Source organism: Stegostoma tigrinum, chromosome 13, assembly GCF_030684315.1.
Source record: "Stegostoma tigrinum isolate sSteTig4 chromosome 13, sSteTig4.hap1, whole genome shotgun sequence".
Taxonomy (NCBI): Eukaryota; Metazoa; Chordata; class Chondrichthyes; order Orectolobiformes; family Stegostomatidae; genus Stegostoma; species Stegostoma tigrinum.
Genome location: NC_081366.1, coordinates 70372863 through 70394546, shown reverse-complemented (window position 1 = coordinate 70394546; position 21684 = coordinate 70372863). Strand labels below are relative to the sequence as shown.

Here is a 21684-nt window from a genome sequence, read left to right as displayed (position 1 = left end):
ACAGTGAAGATGCCTGGGCCTAGAGCACTACCAGGAGAAATTCTTGCACCATAACATGATTTGTTTCATCACTTCTGCAAATGGGCAGTAAATGCAGCCTTTACTGATATTTAATAACCTTCAGAACAAATTTTAACATCTAATTTACAGCCATGCCAGAATTTGAAGAAAATGGTGATTCTAGAAGACATGAAATAATGATACTTGAAAATGGCAAATTATCTTCGGAATCACTTTCAACAAGTCATATTGACTTTTACTGTTGAACTAAGGGACGACTGAGAATGGGATTTCTAACTCTCTGGACTTTAATGAGAGAAAAATGGTCAATTTAATTCATCGGAAGATCAATGCTTACAATATCTCTTTAATTTGTTGTGAATTTAATCTCCACTCCTGGGAGTAAAAAGAGTTCTTCTTTACTATACTCTTGGAGACTGCAGCAGAATCTGTGGTCTTTGAACAGATTACAATGGGCGCACTACACTAATCAAAGATATATAATGCTGTTTAACCAAGGGAGACAATGCAGACAAAACCTTCCTAAATCCACCACCTTCTATTCCTGGACTCAGAGTTATGTACAATAACACCAGACATCATCTGGAAAAAATCCAACTCATCCACTCAGTTTCCACCTGGATCACTTTGAATTTACATGCCGTTAAAATTGGATGGAGGGAAATATCAACAATAGATTTGAGCAAAGATTAAAATATTCTGTTGAATTATGTTGGAAAGCAGGTAAAAATAAGACCAAGACATGTTAATGTAATGTAGTTCTAATTTTAAATGGCCATTATTTTAATTATACTATAAACTACACCCACATATGAAGTCATCTTTGCCTATGTAGATGTGTCCGTTTGAAACTATCAGTTATAATCAATGGTTAAACCTCAGCAGCTCCACAATGACTAAAATTAGTGTGAAGTTTACATAAGCAATTTCCATTGTAAACCTGCAAGCATCAATTTACGAGGGGTGCAAACAAAGGCAAGGATTTAATACAGATAGTCAATGACGAACAGAAATAGACAAACTAATCAACATTTAAATCCTTAGCAAGTGGAATGCTTTAATCAACTAGTTTGTTTTTCCTACCAGAATTCTCCCCTCCTTCCTTGGCTTAGTGATTCTTTGCTGGTTACATACAATAGCATTAGCTGCTTTTAAGCAAGAATCATAGAGTACTTACTGAAGTGGCTAAATTCTAACCTATACAATTACACGCCAGCAGTCTATGTGCAGATTTAATTACAACTAAGCCAGAACCTATTCTGAAATAAAGTCCGCATATACGCGCTTCCAGTGGATCTGCTGATTCTCAGTCCCCAAAGATGTAACCTTACCAGATTCTTCTTTCATCCCTGATATCTGAGTTTTTGTGACAGCTATAGCTTGCAGGGGATGCCAATCAGGTTGAAACTGGCCAACTCAACATCAATTAAAACTAAAGCCCATGATCTTCCCAATCTGCAGCTGTCATGTTGGACACCCTGCCCAAATCAATCTGTGGATGGAACCTTAATAATTATTTTGACTATATGCATAAGACTTCCCTTTTCATCTGAATTATTGTTGTAGCAATTAACACTGCCAGATAACTGAAATAAAAAGGGTAAGTTTAATTATTTTACATCCAATTGCTAATTAACATCCAGGCAAATCTTTCTTTAAATGTGTTAATTCCCCTTGGTTCCTTGATCCCCAAGGACACCACCTCTATGGGAACCCCACTGATGAACAGATTCAGTTCAAGCAGCACTTAAAAGCATAGCCAGTGGGAACTATAGAGACTCTTAAATAATCTTTTAGTGGGATTCAGGAATCTTCCTGCTAGGTTATCTGAAACCATATTCTAAGAATATTAGCTCCCTGCTTGAACTGTAGCTGACACTGCTCATAATTGAGAATGAATCCCAGCCCTTGAACTGTTTGCTTCAGGGCTGTAATGACAGATCACACATAGCTCTGAGGAATCAGTTTTCCTGGTATAGATACACTTGAAACTGCAAAGTCACTTTGTGAACATCTGGCTACTGAAAAGCGAACAGCTCAGTCCCTTTTACTCAACACTCAAAGCAATATCCCTATAATCCAGCCAAGTGTGTACTCACGCTTATAAGGCATGTAACATAATTGTATTTACAGCACAGAACAGGCCATTCGGCCCAGGTGGTTCACACCAGAATTTATACTCCACACAAACTTTTTTCCACTCCTTTTTAAAACTCTCAGAGCAAGTTAAAGTCCTTCCTCCCTCACACAGTTATATCAGCTCCTCAACATTTATGGTATTCATCTTGGCCATTTTATGGGGTAGTGTAATGGTCTTACTGCAGTTTAAGTTGGAAGAGTGCCAAAAGCATCAGCTGTAGCTCAGTGGTTAGCACTGCTGCCTCATAGTGCTTGGAACCGAGGTTGGATCCCAGTGTAACTCGACACCGACATTCTCCCAGTGTTTGCACTGCTTTCTGCCGGGTACTCTGGTTTCCTCCCACAGTTCCAAGATGTGCAGGTTAGGTGGACTGGCCATGCTGAACTTTGCGCTGTCCAGGAATGTGCAGGTTAGGTTAGTCTTGGTAATTGTAGGATTATAGGGATAGTGTAAGGATCTGGTCGTGGTGCAGACTTGAGGGGTGAAATGACCTTTTTCCAGACTGTTGGAATTCTATGATTCTAAGTAATAAAAGATCCACATAAATAAGGAATCAGATATAACTAAGAAATGGACAGTTTCAATTAGAAAACTACCACTTCTCCAAAAGAAGATAGTAAAATCCAGTTTTAGTATTTGCTACCCCATTAGTTGTGCACAATAACTGGATTCCTAATCGACTTATCAAACTGTTATACAGAAATAACTTGCTCATTCTAAACACTTTATTGGTAAAGTTTCTTCTAAATTCCCTATAGGATTTTTTAGTGACTTGTATTTATTACCTATGGTTTTGGAATCAATTGCAGGAAATACTTCCTCCACAGCTATTGTTGTTGAACCCTTCACAACTAAATATGTAAAATTTTATCCGGTTAACGCATAGGAATTTCTCCATTGCAGCTTATATCTGTATCATAATAGTGATAGTCTGGTCACTGTTAATATTTAAGGAGTGAATCAATGAGATCATAGAATCCCTATAGCGTGGAAACAGATCCTTCGGCCCAACAATACATGACCTTTGGAGCATCCCATCCAGATCCATACCTCTATAACTCATCTAATCTACACATTCCTCTATGCTATGGGCAATTTAGCATGGCCAATCCACTTAACTGCACATTTTTGGACTGAAGGAGAGAATATTTTGAAAGCTGTATGCCCCATATACTTCAGTGCTTCCACAAATGTTCACAAACTGCTGCAGTACAATTCCAACAGGGCTAAACAAGTTCCACTCTGGAAGATGACGTCTCAGGATACGAGGGCAGGTCATTTAGGACAGAAATGATGAAATATGTCTTCAAGCAGAGGGTGGTCAACCTGTGGAAGCCAGATCACTGAGTATTTCAACAAAGCTATTAATACATCAAGGGATAGCATCAGTATCAATGATCAGCCATGATCATACTGAATGGCAGGGCAGATTTGTAGTGCCAAATGGTCTACTCTGTTCCTAATTTCTAAGTTTCAAAGTGGCAGCCTATGGAGATGCCAATGGAAAAAGAAAATTACACAATTGTTGTGAAGCAGACAGAATCAAGAGAGGTTCTCTATCCAGAGCTGAGCACTGCTATGACTCAGAAGTTGGAAAGCTCAACATCCATAGTTTCATACAGTGAAGTGTAAAAAAGACTTGAGAAGCTGAACTCTAGAGTAGCTGGTCAGCTAAACAAATTGGAGTTTTAGTGGAATGTGCATTCTGATGAAAAGTCGCAGGACTTGAAATATTGACTCTGATTTCTCCCCACAGATGCTGCTGACCTGCTGAGTTTCACCAGCATCTGCAATTCTTTAGAGTGCAGTGTTTGAGGGAGATTAAAGCAGCCTGCTTATCACTATTTCCAAAACGTTACTGAATCTGCTAGTTTACTTACTCTCCAAACTATAATTTATGTCAAAGAGCATTTACGTTGGTTGCTGTTTATTTTCAGACCGAATTCCAAATATAGTTTGTATTTCTGTGTGCTGTTTCAAAATGATTTCAGAGTCCAGGTGCTGACTCCAGCACCAACCACATCAGGCATTTGATTTTTGGTCAAATGCTAGACCTATCTTTGGACATGTGGGTGTCTGTAGGTATCTCAGAAGTGATTGATTTTCAGCAAAAGTTGGGGAGGGGCTTCTTCACAATGAAGAATTGGGAGAACAAAGGCTTAGTGATACTGCATCTAACGATATATTTCATTTCAACTATTTTCAAGGAAGAATCACCTAAAAAGGTATGGTGCTGATTAGCCTTTGAATTGATTCAGCAAAATTATCTCAGAAATTGAACTCTTATGTTGAAGGGGCACTATGTTACTAAACCGTGGTTGTTTCCTTGCATCCCAGCTGAGAAATAACTCGTGCATTAGTGGAAAGGGAATGAGGCGCAATACTGAGAAGGAAATAAGTGCCTGAAAAATTGAACAAAGAGCACCCAAACTCCACCAATGCAAGACAATCACAGGTCATCAGTTGCATTAAAGAGCAAGCAATAGCATTCTGACTTTGAAAGGTATGGACAGCAAGAAGAATGAAAGCAGCGTCTCTCACTTATAATCTCAAAAATACACATATTCCAAAGGTGGAAATACTAACAGGTTCAAGTTTCCTTGTCAATGGGTTTGTAACTGTGTTGTAAACATAAACAGCAGCTCTTCTTCCTTGATTAAAGCAATTATTTCAAACAATTCATTATCCCCTTTAGGTACAGGCAGCTCTCGAGACCAATTCAGAACTAAGCATTTGGACTACAAGATGAAAAACACATCACTGTAATGCTGATAAAAGAATTGTGTTTGTAGGTTTAAGAGGATTTAAGGAGGATTTCTTCAGGCTACTCAGCATTTAGCTTTCTACATACACTGTGATGGGAGAGGTTTTTAAATTGACAACTTATATTTATTTGACACCTTCAGAGTAATAAAGAGAGTAGGCTCTTCAGAGGCATTGGAACAAAATTTGATACTGAACCACACAAGGTGGTGTTGGAGCAAATAACCCGATCTTCAGTCAAAGAGGTAAAATTTTGAGGGGTTCATGGACATAACTCCAGGCCTCAGGAGGCCAGAGTCGCAGGATTAGATATCTCGTAAGATTGGAGACTAGAGTTAGGAAAAAGTCAGATAAGTAGGATTTAAAAAGAACAAGAATCTTAAAAGTTGAACTGTTTAACTGGGAGCCTGTGTGGATTAGTTAACACAGAAGGGCTGAGTGAATGTCAATTGGCAAGATATTTGGATGACGTCAAGTTTATACTGGACAGTGAATAGCAGATGAGCCAGGAACATCTTACAATAGTCAAATCGAGAAATAATGAACAAATGGATGGGAAATGGCCAATGTCAGAGGTGGAAACAGTCTTCGAGCTGGTGGTCGATGTGACTCATCTCCGATTCAAATATAACAGCAATTTGCAAAGAGCTTCAAGAGCCTCAGACAATTGCTGTCATTTCAGGATTGGGTTTAGGAAGAGAAAGATAGAGAGAGAGAGAAACATTGGTAATTGAGTGAGGTTTATAGCAAGGACTGAAAAGAATGCCTTCAGTCTTCCCATATTTAACTGAATCCTTTTTGGAACGCTGCTTATCAGCGAGAGTTATATCCAGAAAATGTAACCACAGTCTGTATACCAGGTGAAGTCTACACATGATCTCTCACCTTCAGATCAATAATTTTATGTGGAACATGCAATTCCTTTTGGAGAATTATGTGCCCATGGTAGTGTCTATAAGGTATTCCAGCCACTAATGACATAGCGGTTAAGGTGCAAAGTTCAAAGCTGGACCAAGGGTCTGAAGACAACCACTGAATTCAATAAGAAACAGAGAAGTGTGATCAGCTGATCTGGGCCAGACAAAAAAATCAAGAATTTTGAAATCCCTTGTGTCTTGTGGTAACAGAATTAAATATTCCGTTTGACTTGTTTCAGATTAAGTCTCCAACAGGCAATTACAAGAGAATTAGATAGAGTGCAAAATAAGCATCATGTACAATTTATTAATTGCTATAATTAGAGTCCAATTGGGATCCCAACATATTAGGTTTCTGCCTTTACATTTTTTAAATAATTAATATATCTATTTGTGAAAACCAAAAAAAAAATCAGGACACAATTTGCATCACCTCTGGCAAGCCAAACTTCAATTATATTTACACAGTAACTTACACCAACATATTAATTTCAAAATGTCTCAAAGCACTTCACAGAATGAATTATTTGTAAGCTACAGCATCTGCATTGTGGACAATACAGTACCAGACCTGCTCAGTTTCTCCAGCAATTTGTTTTGTTTGTGATAGAACTGTTTAGCTTTCATAACGACCAAAATAGTGTTACTCTAAGAAACATGAAAAGTCCAAGCAGCCCAATCCATCTAGTTGACAGTGAAACATTTTCCCGCTTCCAAACTTTTTCCAACTCCAGAAAGTAGCTAATAAATATAGTAAACATGGACAATATAGCATTCTTTTCCAATTTCTCATTGCTATGAAGCAAAATTCCAGAGGTCCACAGTGACCCAACACTACTTGTGATCATAGCTAACTAGCATGTACCCTCCATAACTGGAAATTTCTATTGTTTAAGAATGTCAAGATCCTTTCATATCTCAACACATTATTTGCCTTAACACTCTTTGTGGCAGCTGACCTAACTCTGCTTATGGGTTTTATAAACGTTTATTGCATATTCTTTACAAATAAAAAGATCAGTAGGATGTGTAATACTTCATTTTACCTACTTCCTGTGGTTTTGACCCATCAAACTTGATTTCCAGTGAGCAACATGGGATGCACCTGTAGATGTTAATGTTTGCCAGCTGGTACAGAATTCCTCATGTATCATAGCTACATTCTGAGATAGTTGACTCGTTATAGTATTGATTGTGTGAAGTGATGTGCTGCTTTATAGACAAGTGCTCTGGAACAATACCAGAGTTCTACACAAGAATAGTCAGCTCAAATCTATTCCTGAAGTGTGATGCATGGCAAAAAAAATCATTGCCATTCTAAATTGTGGAAAAAATATCACACTGGTCAGTGATGACAGCCAATTTCACTACTTTCTGTGCGCTTTAAGATCTTTTAGCACATTATCCTGTGATACACCTCTCCAGAAAGAGAGACCATTCCTAACGTTGACCAAGCTGGTTTCCATAAGGAGCATAGCTGGAGATCAAAATTTTGATACTCACCACTAGCATTGAAAATGGCTTCCAAAAGAACCTGAAGAGAGACAGATTGGCCCTCACAACTGCCTACAATACAGTGTGGTATAATTGTCTACTTCTGTCCTGAATCAGAAATGGTTCACTACATGTGGACTACCACATGGCTCAGTGTTAGCCTCAATGCTTCTCCAACTATAAACAAACGACATACTAATGATCACAAATTGCAAGTTAATTGATCTATGCTGATGCCATCCATTTTGCTTTCCTTCGATCATTTCTGATCAGATTCTTAAGATGATACCAAGCTGAGTGTCTATTGCAGTACACGGACTCTGTTGAATCCCTCCAAACTCAGATCCACCTCCATAATGGCAGGGTCAAAAAGAAATTACATATCTATACATGCAAGGTCAGAAACCAAAGTGCAACCAATATACTTGGGAATCATTCATGACAATGCTTTGTCCTCTTGGGACCGGAAGCAATCTACTAATCAAACCTACTGGATTTGCATGCAACTGTCACAACACTCACCCCGTTATATTCTGCAGCAGAATACAGTGCAAACAAGAAGAGAAGTATGGATGTTGAATACTGAACAAAAACAAAAACAAAAACTTCTAGAAAAACTCAGCCAGACTGGCAGCATCTGTGAAGACACAGATCCTTCTGAAGGAGGGGCATTGGACCTGAAACGTTAACTCTGCTTTGTCTCCACAGATGCTGCCAGACCGGAGTTTTTCCAGCAATTTCTGTAGAATACTGTGCACCTTTCAACTGAACACAACAGTGCACATTATAACTGGAATCATCACTCAATATACTCATATGCATCATTCCCCCACATATCTGACAGCTGACAAAAACCCACAAACTGATTGACACTATCCATTCTGCATGACTCTTACCACTCCACTGTTCAATCCATGGCTTCCAACTTGGCACTCTATACGGTCAATATCCTACGCGAGATGCATCAACAAACATCCTTTGTATAGACAAGGCCCCCAGCAAGAAGCACTATTTATTAACTGGCAAACTCTGAACCACCAAAATACAGAGTGTGGCCCTTGTTAAACAGTGCCAGTACAAGCCAGGACACCCGAACAGCCGTTCTCCATAACTGATGTTTCAGTATAAACCCCTCAAGCACTGGTCAAAATAAACAAACAATGCTGCACGTTATTCAGAGTGCCCAGTTGATGGATGAAGTGGCAGACTGATTGTTTCAAACTCAGCATTTGAGGAAGCGAGTGTTTGGATTCAGGAAAATTCATTAGTTAAGTAAACAAATAAACTAGCTAATTGCCCAGCCTTTGTTTTTCAGGTGTGTTCTTTGAAAAATCCTCAAAGATCAGAAGAAATTCTACTGTAAAACTGTGATAATGCTAAATAGTGCAAAATCATTTTTTTCCCCCCAATTAGCTTCCAATTCCTCTAATTCACCATGAAAAATGCAATAGGAGGTCTGCCTACCCATACATACCACCTACAGAGAATGGAATTTTGAGAAAACATTTGAGAGATAATTCATCCAACCTTTTAAAAAAAAGGAATGGGAATAATAAGTCTTTTTCTGCATAGTGACTGTACTAATGAGACAGACAATGTAAAGTGCAAATCCCAACTGTGTGAAGTCAGACAGGGGAGGAAAAAAGGGAGCTGTTTGAATGTCACTTCATTGACTAAGATGAGGTGTCATTATATCACACTTATAGCAGAAGAAAACCTTCAACTGCAGCAAAAAACTGGCAGGTGGAGAGTGTGATAAATTACTGGATAAGTACTATAAACATGGACCCAAGAACAAATGCGACAATGTGTTGGGACTAAGTAAGACAGCAGAGTCTGTTGAAACCAAACAGCTTCATTTTTAATGTTAAAGGAGCAATGATAGGAATAAGGAGAAAATGCAATGCAAAATTAATGACACAATTTTAAAAGGTGGTACGAGAACATAGAAGCACACAACTATATGCATACAAAGCTTTGAAGACTGCTGAGGATGAGAAAGGTCTTATAACAAGCGTGTTAGAGTTTTGGTTTCATGAAACAGAGATAGATGGTTCAAATGTGAGAAAATTATGCTAAAACTTTATAAAACATTAGTTTGGCCTCAGCTGAAATAGTGCTATCAGTTCTGGGCACCACACTTTAAGGATGTCAAGGCCTTAGAAGGTGAAACAAAAGAGATTTACTAGTGCGGCTCAGGGATAAGGGATTTCGGTTACATTGAAAGGCTGCAAAATCTGGTGGTGCTCTTTGAATTCAGCAAGTTAAAAGGAGACTGAATAGAAGTATTCAAAATCATAAATTGTTTTAGTTGGTTCCCCTGGTGGAAGGATCTCTGTCAAGAGAACATGATTTTAGTGATTGTCAAAAGGACCAGAGATAACATGAGGATGCATTCCTTCACACAATGAACTGTGCTAATCTGGAATGCTTTGGCTGAAAGTGTTTTGGAAGGAGATTTAACAGTTAACTTTCAAAAGGGAAACAGCTAAATATTTGAGAGAAAAATACATTGCTCTGGGGACAGAGCAGATAAATGGGGCTAACTGTTAATGGCACCTGTTCAGACACAACAGCTGACTATTTCTGAATATTACAACAGTGATTACAGTATTGGCTAGAAAACAGTGAGAGAGAAATAACAGACATTGTGAGAAATGTTACATAAGTGTAAGCCATTCCTTCTTTCTTCTGTCATTCTCTAACTGTATTTACCTTGTTGTTGCATCATGGTGTTAAGTGATGGTTGCTGGGGTTTGGGAGGTTGCATGCCAGGTGTCAGAAAGTCTAGACTGATGTTAACACTTGGGTCTGACCAGGTTGAAGGCAAAGATGGCTTGGCTGTTTTCTGGTTGTCTTGCATATTCTGTGTGGGTACAGCAACAGCAGGTCTCGACAAAGATGTGGACAACAACGGCAAAGGCTGAAAGAGAAACACCAGTTTGTTAAATAAGACAATCCATTCAAAACTAGATGACACTTCATTTTTCTTCCTATTTTTGCTTCGCACTTTCTTCCCTTAGGTCCCTGGCGAATGATAATTGACCTCATTGCAAGCAACAAACCATATAGATTATGTTAATTTCTGATATGGATTCAGTGAGGTGGGCAAGCAGTTTTGCTGCTTCGGTTAACCTCAGCAGGACCCTGCTTCACAATCCTGTCCAGAGACATTTGCCTAGTAGGATTTGTGCATAGATGCTGACCAAGAACAATTTTGTTCTCGTTCCAAGGTGTCCATTGTCAAATCACCTGCTGACGTTCACTGCTTAAGCACATCTGTGAAAAGTAGGGTACATAAGTGTAGCATAAGGCAAACAGCCTGTATGAAAGGAGAAGGAAAAAAGCAAACAAGAGAAGTGTTGACAAATAGACAAAAGTGAAATTTAATGACTACACTTGTTATTAAAGTGTTCACAGGGAGACATTATAGGATGTAGTTTCTTGTCTTCCCATTGGCTTTTAGAACACGCTCCACAGAACTGTTCACTTTCCATCCTCATTCACAAAATAGCCATCTTTTCTTGCCTTTAATAACCTAACTTTCCCACTGAGGGTACAGATGGATAATTATCTATGTTATGGTTTTAATAAAGGAAATGTCGCTGCAGAATTCAATGCTAAGTGACTATTCTATCAAACAACACAACGAACGAAGGACTATTTTAACTTTGTATACTTTACAGTATTTCATGCTATCTTCATTAATCACTAAACGGCATACTAGAAATGGCATGACAGTTCTAATATTGTACAATGTTGAATGGGAATCTAACAACAATACAATGTTGTATTGATTTTATTAAAGCTACACAGGATATTTATACACCTGAGCTGATCACGTGCTTGAGCAATACACTCTGCTCACAATTACTTGTTCACAAACTCAAGTGCTTCAGCTGGAGTCAATATACAACTCAAGATGCTCACCACCTAGTTGTAAATCAGAACCTGCTAAATGTCCCATCTCACGTGTCATTAAGTGTACGGACACAAAATATTTTCTTCCAGAGATCACTCGTTTTCAGCATTTCTAGTTTTCACTTGATATCACTCCTTTATTTTTCCTGTCTTTTAAGTATCTGGAATTTCTCAACTCAGAACATAACTCACCCAAAATTGCACTTCTCTGAATCCAAATGACATCACTTCAAGCAGAGGTGGCGGCCAACACATTCCTAAACTAAAGTCTGAGATATTTCATATTCAATAATTGGGACTGGGCATTTGAAGTCTAATCTATATATATTACAAACTTCTGGTCACAAACTTGCACTCACCTGGGATCTAGATAAGGGCATGCTGGTACCAGTGGTAGAAATGGTGTTGGAAGCTGACATAGCAAAGTTCATGCTCTGGGATGAGGTCATGGTTGACTGAAAACCAGGCATTAGATCAAACAGATCTGTGGCAGGTGCAGGAGCTTGGACAGGCTGCATATTGTTGTAGAGGTCCCCTCCACTCGACATGACAGGCTGGTTGGAATGGGCTTGGCTGAAGGCACTCCAGTCACCAAAATCAGAATTCCCACTTGGTGTACCTGCAGGTGAATGGAATGAGCAGTTACCTTGGAAGTGCAGCAAAGCAGATGAGACATGCTCAGGTCTTATTTACAAGATTACATCTTATATGACCATCCTTTCTCCACTTGCATATTTCTTCAACTTCAGCATGATGTCAATGCAACAAGACTGTATTAAATGACATTTAGAAAAGTTGTAAATTGTAACTCCAAGGTAAAAAGTTAATTTTCCCTCCCTCAAATTTGGGATGCAGCAAATAACTGGGAAAGCTATTTCTTCATTTCAACAGTCAATAACTTCTATTTGCTGTCATATTAGATGTAAGAAACGGTGTGGAAACAGTTACATTTTCTTGCTTTGTTCTGTTGACCATTCACTGCAAAAGTGTGCAAATTTCACACTTGCCAGAAGTATTATTCTTCAAATGAGACATTCAAACTCTAGTCCTATCCAACTATCCTTGGAAATTAAAAATCTTGCGGCAATATATCAACAGCAGTGAGCTTTTGTCATGTCCTAGAATTTCTTTCTCAAGCAGCACCAAGAACTGATGATGACTGGTTAGCCATCTCTTTTCTATTTGGCAGTAATTGCTTTGCAAAGGATAGCTGCCAAGCTGCCCCTGTAATAACAGGTACAACGAAAATAATTTGCAGTATATATAAAGTGGGCAGAAATACTGGAGTTATATGCTAGTAGTGCTATATAATCACAAATTTTGAAGTTAATATGATTAATAAATGGGAGTACAAGGGAATAGGAGGAAAAACTGACAACAAGCAAAGAAAATATACAAACATTGCACATGTAAAATTGTATTTTGAATGGGCTGAGGATTAACATTACAATACACAAATTATTACTATTAATATTATTACACAGGCAGTTAATGTCTCTGCAACATCGACAAACAGAACTAGCTGACCCTAAGGGTTTGATTTACATACAACTCACAGGGTTCATCAAGACTGTCAGCAAAGTAGCAAACCGACGCATCTAATTTCAAATAACTACAACTAACTTGTGCTTAAAAAAATACACAGTTGTAGCTTTTGAGAGTTTTTTTGCTTTAGATCCCAAGACTTTATCATGAAACAGCAGGTTAAACTACTGTTCAATTATTAACAGCTGCAGAAAAAGCACACCTTAGCTTTTGCTAAATTGGTGAATGGTTAAGGGGACAAAAAGTAAATACATCAAAAATGAAAACCAGCACCTGCTATCCATCATAATTTCCTAATGGCATATTCTTACATGAATCTGAACCCCTAGTAGGAAACAGACACGCAAGGATCTTCACATGAACTAAACATTTGAATTATTTCATCAATATGGAAAAGGAAGTGGAATCTCTTCTAAATTCCAATTACCCACCATGGTCTTAAAGGAGGAAGCCTCAACCAAAAATGCCATTATCTGTAACATTTCCTATTATTTCAATTGCACCATCATTTTCTGTGCCTGGTGCAGTACAACTCTTCCAGGAATAAAGTGTGGTGACTCTTGTGTGGATACAAGATGAGCCGCTTGGTTCAGTAAACCCAGTGTTTAAATGCACTTCCAGCTGTAGAATTCATAAAGCTAGTCCCAGTTCAGTTTACAGTCACTGATATCACCCTGGATGTTGATAGGGGGGATTCAGCAATGGTAACGCCACTGATTGTAAAGGAGTGAAAGTTGGATTGTTTCTAATTGGAGATGTTCATTGCCTGCCTGCTTTGTGGGCTTGCATATTATTTACCACTCATGTACCCAAGCATCGTGATATCCTCTCACATTCTGCATTTAGACATGGGCTGTTTCAGCATCTGAAAGATTGTTGAGTCTGGAACACTACCCTGAGGAACTGGGTGGTCTGCTCTTGTGGTGCAGCAGTGGTGCCACTATCTCCGATGTAGAATTGTCATAACATATCTAAATAGGTTGAGTAAAATATCTACCTTGAGGAACTGGGACTGTGTGTCATGGTGGTAGTGTCTCTGCCCATAAGCTTGGAGGCCCAGGTTCAAATCCTACCAGCTCTCAGACATTCCCAGACAGACAAATTCAGGATTTCCTCCAGAGATGTATTTGCACCAGGATGACTGATCTCCAACCAGCATCCTTTGTGGGAGATCTGGTGTTGGCCAGGAGAGATATCAGTTTCCTAGGGCTGTACAATGCCACACTATATCAAATAATGCACGTTCACTGTCTAGACCAAGGCTGCAATGAAAATCAGGAGCCGAGAGGTCCTGCCAGAAACAACTGAGCATCAGCGAGCGGGTTGTTGCTGACTATATGTCATTTCATTGTACAGCCAATAATATGTTCCACAATTTTGACGATGATCGAGAGTAGTCTTGTGGGATGGCAAATGGCTGGATTAGTTTTGTCATGCTTTTTGTGGACAGGACAATAACTGCGTAATTTTCCACACTGCTGGTAGATACCAGTGCTATGACTGTATAGGAACACTTGGCTAGGGGCATGGCTAGTTCTGGGACACAAGTCTCAGTACTATTATCAGAATATTATAAGGGCCTAGCCACTTCTCACATGGAGTGGATCAAGTTGGCTGAAGTCTGGCTTTGGTGATATTGGAGACTTTCAGAGCAAGCCACGATATATCATCCACTTGGCACTCCTGCATGAAGATTGTTGTGTTTTATTTCTCCTATTCATTTGTGGGATGTGTATGTTGCTGGCTAGCTTCAGCCTTATCTTTGGCACTGATGTGCTGGGTTTCCCCATTATTACAGAGGGGGATATTTGTGGAACCTCCACCATTCATGACTGGATACGCCAGGTCTGCAGAGCCTTAGATTGCTTATGGAAACGTTTAGTCCATTACTTGCTGCTTATGGTGCTCGGTATGCATGCAGTTCAGTGTTGTGACTTCACCAAGTTCTTTTAAGTGTGTCCTTATTTTTAAAGTGTGTCCAGTTCTGCTCCTGGCACATATTCCAGTACTTTTCATTGAAACAGGATCGATATGCTTGCTTGATGGTAATGGTAGAGTGGGCAATACACCAAACCACAAGGTTTCAGACTGTTATTTTTAGCCGACAGCACCTTATGCAATTCTTGCTGCGCGGTCTACTCGAAGTCTATTTCATTCAGTATGGTTTCATTAAGGATGTCCTCTATCATGCTCTATGTGAATGAAGATGGGATTTTTGTCTCCATAAGGACTGTGGGGCGGTCACTCCTACCAATATTTCATGGGTTGCCTTTTTATAAGAAGGAAGCTGTTGAACTTGAACAGATGCAGAAAATATTTACAAGAGTGCTGCTGGGACTGGAGGGCTTGAGTTCTATGGGGAGGCTGAACAGGAATGGGCTTTTTCCCCAGGAATGGTGGAGACTGAGGGGTGATCTTACAGAGGTTTATAAAATTGTGAGGGGCATGGATAGGAGGAATAACATTTTTTCTTAAGATAGGGGAAGAACAAAATGAGAAAGCATAAATTTAAGGTGAGAGGGGAAGGGTTTAAAAAAAGAGCTGGGGGCAACTTGTTCCAGGCAGAGATGGTAAGCGTATGGAATGAGCTGCCAGAGGAAGTGGAGGAGGCTGGTACAATTACAACATTTAAAAGGCATTTTGATGGGTACATGAATAGGATGGCACCAAATGCTGGAAAAAGGGACTGGGTCAGAGTGGGATGCCTGATCGTTCGGACAAGTTGGACCAAACAAACAGTCTGTTTCTGTGCTTAATAGCTCTATGACAGATGTATCTGACATGGAGATTGGTAAGGAAGAGGTCAGGTATGTTCTTCTCTCTCACCTGATACCATCACTACCTGGTGCAGACCCAATTATACAGCTTCGTGCATAAAGGCTTTTGCAGCTTAGACTTCAATGACGGTCCCAAGCCAATCTTGATGGACACTGAAATCCCCCAGAGAAAACATTCTATGCCATTGTCACTCACAATGAATCCTCCAAATGGTGTTGAATCAGGTTTCCTTAGCCACGTTTGACCTGAATCAACATTGAGGGCTCATAGAAACTCCTTCCTAACTGTATACTACTGTACTGGCATCTCAGTTGGATCTGTCCTGCCAATAGAACAGGACATTCCCAGGCATGGTGATGATGGTATTAGTGCCTGGGATAGTGTCTTGTGCTTTAGTAGGCTGTAAGACTGCTCTACTAACTTTGCACAATCCCCAGATATTAGTAAGGTGCCCTTAGGGCTATAAGGTCAACAGGGCTGAGCTTGCCATGGATCTTTTCCTGTACCTAGTCTTAGACTCGTAGTTCTTGCTTTAGTCAGATGTAAACCAAGATCCATTTTCTGGGTCTCTGGGTTACTGACCCATTAACAATACCACTATACTACTGCCTCCTACTGTGCCTGCACTAGCTCATTGATGGAGGATTCTCTCTACAGGCCAGGTTTGACACTACTTCAAGTGCCTTTAAAAACTTTTTTTGCTTTAATCACATCCTGTGGCAAAACATTTTCACAGATCCATTAAAAAAACTTCTGCTTGACATGCTATTTAATCACATTTGAATGTGGGTGACTCAAGCAAAAAGTAGTTTGTTGAGGGAAAAAAAAAAGAATGGGACCACATTCCAGTCAACAGCCTAGAGAATGGGCCATTTTTATGTGCAAATCATTAAAGTTGCAGGACAGTTGCAGAGCTGTTAATAAAGCATACAAAATTCTAGGCTTCATTAACAGAGCAGACAGTACAAGAACAGGGACGTTATGAAGAATTTATAAGACACTGGTTAGACCTCAGTTGCAGTCGTGTAGAGTCATGTACAGACACTCTTTAGGAAGAATGTGATTAGGACAGTGGGAGGGAGGGAAGCAGCTGACAAGAATGGTGCCAGGGATGAATCACGTCATCTATGGAGGAAAGGTTGCAAATGTTGGGTGTCCTTCATGCACATTTTATTTAATGCTGGCTGAAGTCCCAATCTCTTGGTATGACTATAATCAGATATCTCCATGACTAATTCATATCGATTGCTAACTCTCCATGCAGGGCCAATCGTCTTTTCCATTTCAAAGCCTTCAAAATTTAAAATACTTGTGTTAAAGTCAAAGTCACCTGCGAACCAGTAGAAATTAACTGTCAATAGGACTGTGATATGTGGTGATGCTTTACTAAGGGTGAGAAGGGCACAGAAATTATTCTTGGGGTGGGGGGGGAAGCGGTAGGGGTCTTCATTTCCCATCACGAAGTATGACTTGGTATCACTGTCACTTACCTGGAAATTTAAAAATGCCCAGTAATTGATACATTGGCCTCCACATCTGGTCTTCTACAAGGGCCCAACACATCTTTGGCTATCAATCCATTTGCTAAATCTTAGGGACCAGAAAATTTGACCCATTCTTTTGCCACACTCAATCATGACCCAGAGGACTGTTAACAATTACAATGTCCCAACACAGCTAGCAGAAATGAGCATTACCTCTTGCCCATTTGGCCTAATTTGGAAGGACAGAGGACAGAAGAAAAAGATTTGCAGAGGAGAAAAATAAAACTGGATACTCCTTTCTCACAATGATAATGAAACTATAGTTATCAAATGTCCGCATTTCACTGGGTTGAGACTCTCAACCCTGACTAGTAGGAAATACAAGTCAGTTTTGAGCTGTCTTTGCTTATATTAATTTAGAAACAGTACAGCAACGGTAATAGCCCCTTCGGAAATCATTTCTCAAAGAAGATTAATCATCACTGAACAATTTCAGTCCCTCTAGAAATCATTTTTCAAATTTGATTAATCCTTTTATAACACTTACAGTCCCTCTAGAAATAACATTCAACCCAGATTAATCATTTTGAATAGTTATGAGACCTTAAAAACATTTAGGTTATATAAACCTATTACAGGTTTCTGCATCAAGTAGCATTTAGAAGTATATACACATAAATGGATACAACGAGCACATGTAAATCAACTTCCGGAGTACTAATTACATATTTTAAATATTCTCAGAACTGGACTATTAAGTACTGACAAGCACAGTATGCAAGAGTATTCATGGACCTTTAAATCCACTTTCATCCATGTTCAAATTGGATGGGGAGTGCGGGAGACGATTATCACACACATCCCTCGATTCCCCTCCCCATTAATTTGATCAACTAAAACCACCTCCAGACTGCTGTGATAGGGTTTTTATTTGAGGCTGAATTTGATCAGTTACCCATATCTTTAAAAGTCAGACTTATCACTTCTAAATAATGCTAGGTTCATTAATCTTTCAATGCATGCTGCTCGGCTCTGCTTAGCTGGGCTATATACAGAAATACTACTTCTAAGTGAGATGCAGGACTATAATCTAATGTCAAAAAGAACTGGAAGCCTAACACTAGATCACTTTGGTATTTATATTTATTACAATCTTTTACAAGCGCAAATGACGTACTACAATGCTTTGAATATTCACAGAGTCAAACCCCGTCCTTTTGGCACTTGTGCTCCAAGTTGCAGTCTGTGGAACAGTAACATGAAATATTTTTCTACCTTTGTGGGCATTTTGGGTATGACACGAGACAACTTGTAAACCCAGAATGTTTTCCAGCTGGGATGAGAATGAGGTAATGTGTTGTAGTTAACTTCAAAAGTAAAAGTCATATAATTCTTAAGATTAATTTTTAATTTATTTGAAAAGTAGTTAGGTTAAAAATATACTTAAAATGTGCAAACACATTTAGATGCTGACGCAGCAGACAGACGACTTCTGTGAAAATGTCTTGATAATTGAACCAGCATTGACCAAAAAGACTTATTTTGGAATGGCATGGAATGGAATGGAATGTAAGGATGATCCTGTACCACATCAAGGATAACTAAACGCCATTTTTGTGCCTAGGGTGGGAATGAAGCACGGGCTCCAGGGAGGAGATAGGTCAGCACTTGAGGATAGGGATTGGTGAGATAACTTTGAAATGTGTGAGCAACAAGGTGTTTGTCTAATACAGACCATTTTGGAATTCTAATGACTGATACATATTTATATGTGATGAGTCTTCACCGAGTTTGAATCTTTTCTTGGATAGATTCTCCCAATGTTGGCTCAATACATGAATATTAACTTGTAACTCGAGCCTCCCGAGATTATTTCTTAAAGTAATTTACCATAACACCCAGTTTCCATTAGAACATTTTTTTTGATGAAACTAAAATTTTAACTCAGTGAAAATCTCAATGAACACAGTAACAGTAAAGAGAAATGCATGATGAGCCAGATTATTGGTTATGTGCAGTAATTCACCTAAAGATTTTAACTCCAACAACAAAAATTCTAGAAATTATTCCTGCATTCAGCAACTGACATGTAGAGCAAATCACCAAAATGAATCCTGATTCCATCCCTTTTTGATAAGGTAACTGGTAACAACTCCAACATTTAACAATTGGCTTTTGTGCCCAAAGCTGATCACAAAAATCAAGGCTGACACTCCTGTAGGATACTGAGGGAGCAATGCAATCACAGCATCATCCTCCATATGAGACATTAAATCCAGGCCCCATCTGTTCACTTAGTTGGAATACAGGATTGCACATAACTATTTTGAAGAAATGGTGAGTTATTCATAGTGTCCGAATCAATTTTTATTCCATGATCAACATTAAGATTACATTATCATTACAGAATTTACTGGGTGAAATTCAGCTGCTGCATTTCCTACAGTACCTACATTCAAATGTATTTTATTGGCTGTCATGAGGTTAGAAATGTCCCATGGTCAAGAGAGTGCTATGCAGATACAGGTCTGTTTCTTTTAAAGCCATTAAGTTGAGAAGAAAATTCAGACCAGCTTCATAACCATTGTCCTGTGACTACTGTTGGACATTCACAATCAATGCAAGCTAAATTTAGTTATGGCCTCACTGTTTCATATGGTCAAACAACTTGCCGACTAGATTTAAAGGGATAAACACCTACTTGGATCATATGCAAGGAGGGATTTCAGGGCCCACCCACAGGTTCGTAGCCTGAGAAGAATGAGCAGTTAGAGGGGAGAGAAAACATCTAGAGAAAGTTGGAAAAATATGGAATCTTTGATAGAAAACACATGGACAAACATGTTCTAGTACAGATCCAAACAAAATACAATACTTCCTGAAAATATCTAACAGAGATAGCATCACTTACACAGCACTAAGCAAGTGCTGTCCAGTTGGAAATACTTTCTTTGAAGTCAGTTGAAAAATTGTGGCAATGCCACTTTTTCATGGCTGTATAAGTTTCCAAGTTAGTGTCTGCCCAACATTTCTTCCTTAGCCAATATCAGTAAAACAGGTTAATACAGTGAATGTTGTTGTTCATGGAACTTTGTTATGTGCAAAATGCCGTCACACTTTCACGTTAAGCAATTTACTTTATTTGGGGTATATGCTGAAAGATGTCATTTGTTACATCAGTGCTTTAAAAATTTCAGACCAAAAACTAGCTGAAATTTTCATTGCAAAACTGAAGTAAAGGTTTGTTAAAGATGCGGTCCAGGGTGCAGAAAGTTGGAGCTTGTGTGGTACAACAGGCAACATCAGCATAGATGAGCTCGAGAGGTCTGTTTCTTGACAGGTCATTTGTATGCACTAAACAGCACTGGGGTAGCACCGAGCCCTGTACTAGTCCAGGGGCTTATTTTCTTTGTCTTTTTCACTCTGGCACTAATAAAATGAAACAATAAGATCCACCTTCACAGCAGCCTAACTGAGAAATTCATAAGCAACAGTATCATACTAGGCAAAGCAAAGGCATGGTTGGAAAAACACAACAGTCCGCTGTTGTTTGAAGACTGAGATTCAGAGTAAATTTCGATCAGTAACACCAAATGTTCAGTTTACATTTCTATGGTCAATTCTGAGAACACAGCAGGAACATTCATATTCTTAAGACATGAAAATCTCAATTTCTATTTGATAAAAGGCTGACTGGGTTGGCTGGAACAGCGCATTTTAAAACTTTGGCTGATATAACACTTGAACCTGAAATTTTGTGCTCTGATGGAGCCTCCTGCGGTTAGTGAAGCAAAAGAACAGTTATACACCACATTGTTGCTTTCCATATTCATATCAGAATTTGGAGACATAACTTTGCAACATTTGTTTTACCATGAAATTGTTTCACAAAAAAGTGAATAAATAACTGCAATCTCATTCCTAAATGATTTTTCTGAAAAGGTATTGTTTCGTTTTATAAAAGAGGGATATTCTTAAACTATTCAACAGCTATGGCAAAAATAGTAGGAACAGCAGATACTGGAAAATCTGAGATAACAAAGTGTGGAGCTGGATGAACACAGCAGGCCAAGCAGCATCAGAGGAGCTAGACCCTTCTTTTGGACCTAGACCCTTCTTCAGAAATGGGGTGAGGGTAAGGGGATTCTGAAATAAATAGGGAGAGGGGGGAGGCAGACAGATGATGGGTAGAGGAGAAGATAGGTGGAGAGGAGACAGACAGGTCAAAGAGGCAGGGATAGAGCCAGTAAAGGTGAGCGTAGGTGGGGAGCTAGGGAGGATATAGGTCAGTCCACGGAGGACGGACAGATCGAGGGGGCAGGATGAGGTTAGTAGGTAGGAAATGGGGTGGGGCTTGAGGTGGGAGGAGGGGATGGGTTGGAGGAAGGACAGGTTAGGGAGGCGGGGAGCGGCTGGGCAGGTTTTGGGATGCGGTAGGTGGAGGGGAGATTTTGAAGCTTGTGAAGTCCACATTGATACCATTGGGCTGCAGGGTTCATGGCTAGGGAAGCATTTATTGCCCATCCCTAATTACCAAAGATGGTAGTGGCAAATTGCCTTCTTGAATCACTGCAAACTCCATGAAGTGTCAGTACACAGCGTGCTATGAAGGGAATTTTAG

General features: G+C 39.3%; 1 protein-coding gene across 3 annotated transcripts in view; it reads right to left on the bottom strand.

The window, feature by feature from the left end:
* Positions 1–21684, bottom strand: part of clint1a (clathrin interactor 1a) — a 162792-nt gene that overhangs the window by 1926 nt on the left and 139182 nt on the right. For all 3 annotated transcript variants that reach the window (XM_048543311.2, XM_048543312.2, XM_059650770.1), the window contains exons 10-11: positions 11616–11875; positions 10051–10258 (exon numbers count right to left, since the gene is read on the bottom strand). In XM_048543311.2, the coding sequence (XP_048399268.1) occupies positions 10051–10258; positions 11616–11875 (468 nt within the window). The remainder of the gene's footprint in view (positions 1–10050; positions 10259–11615; positions 11876–21684) is intronic.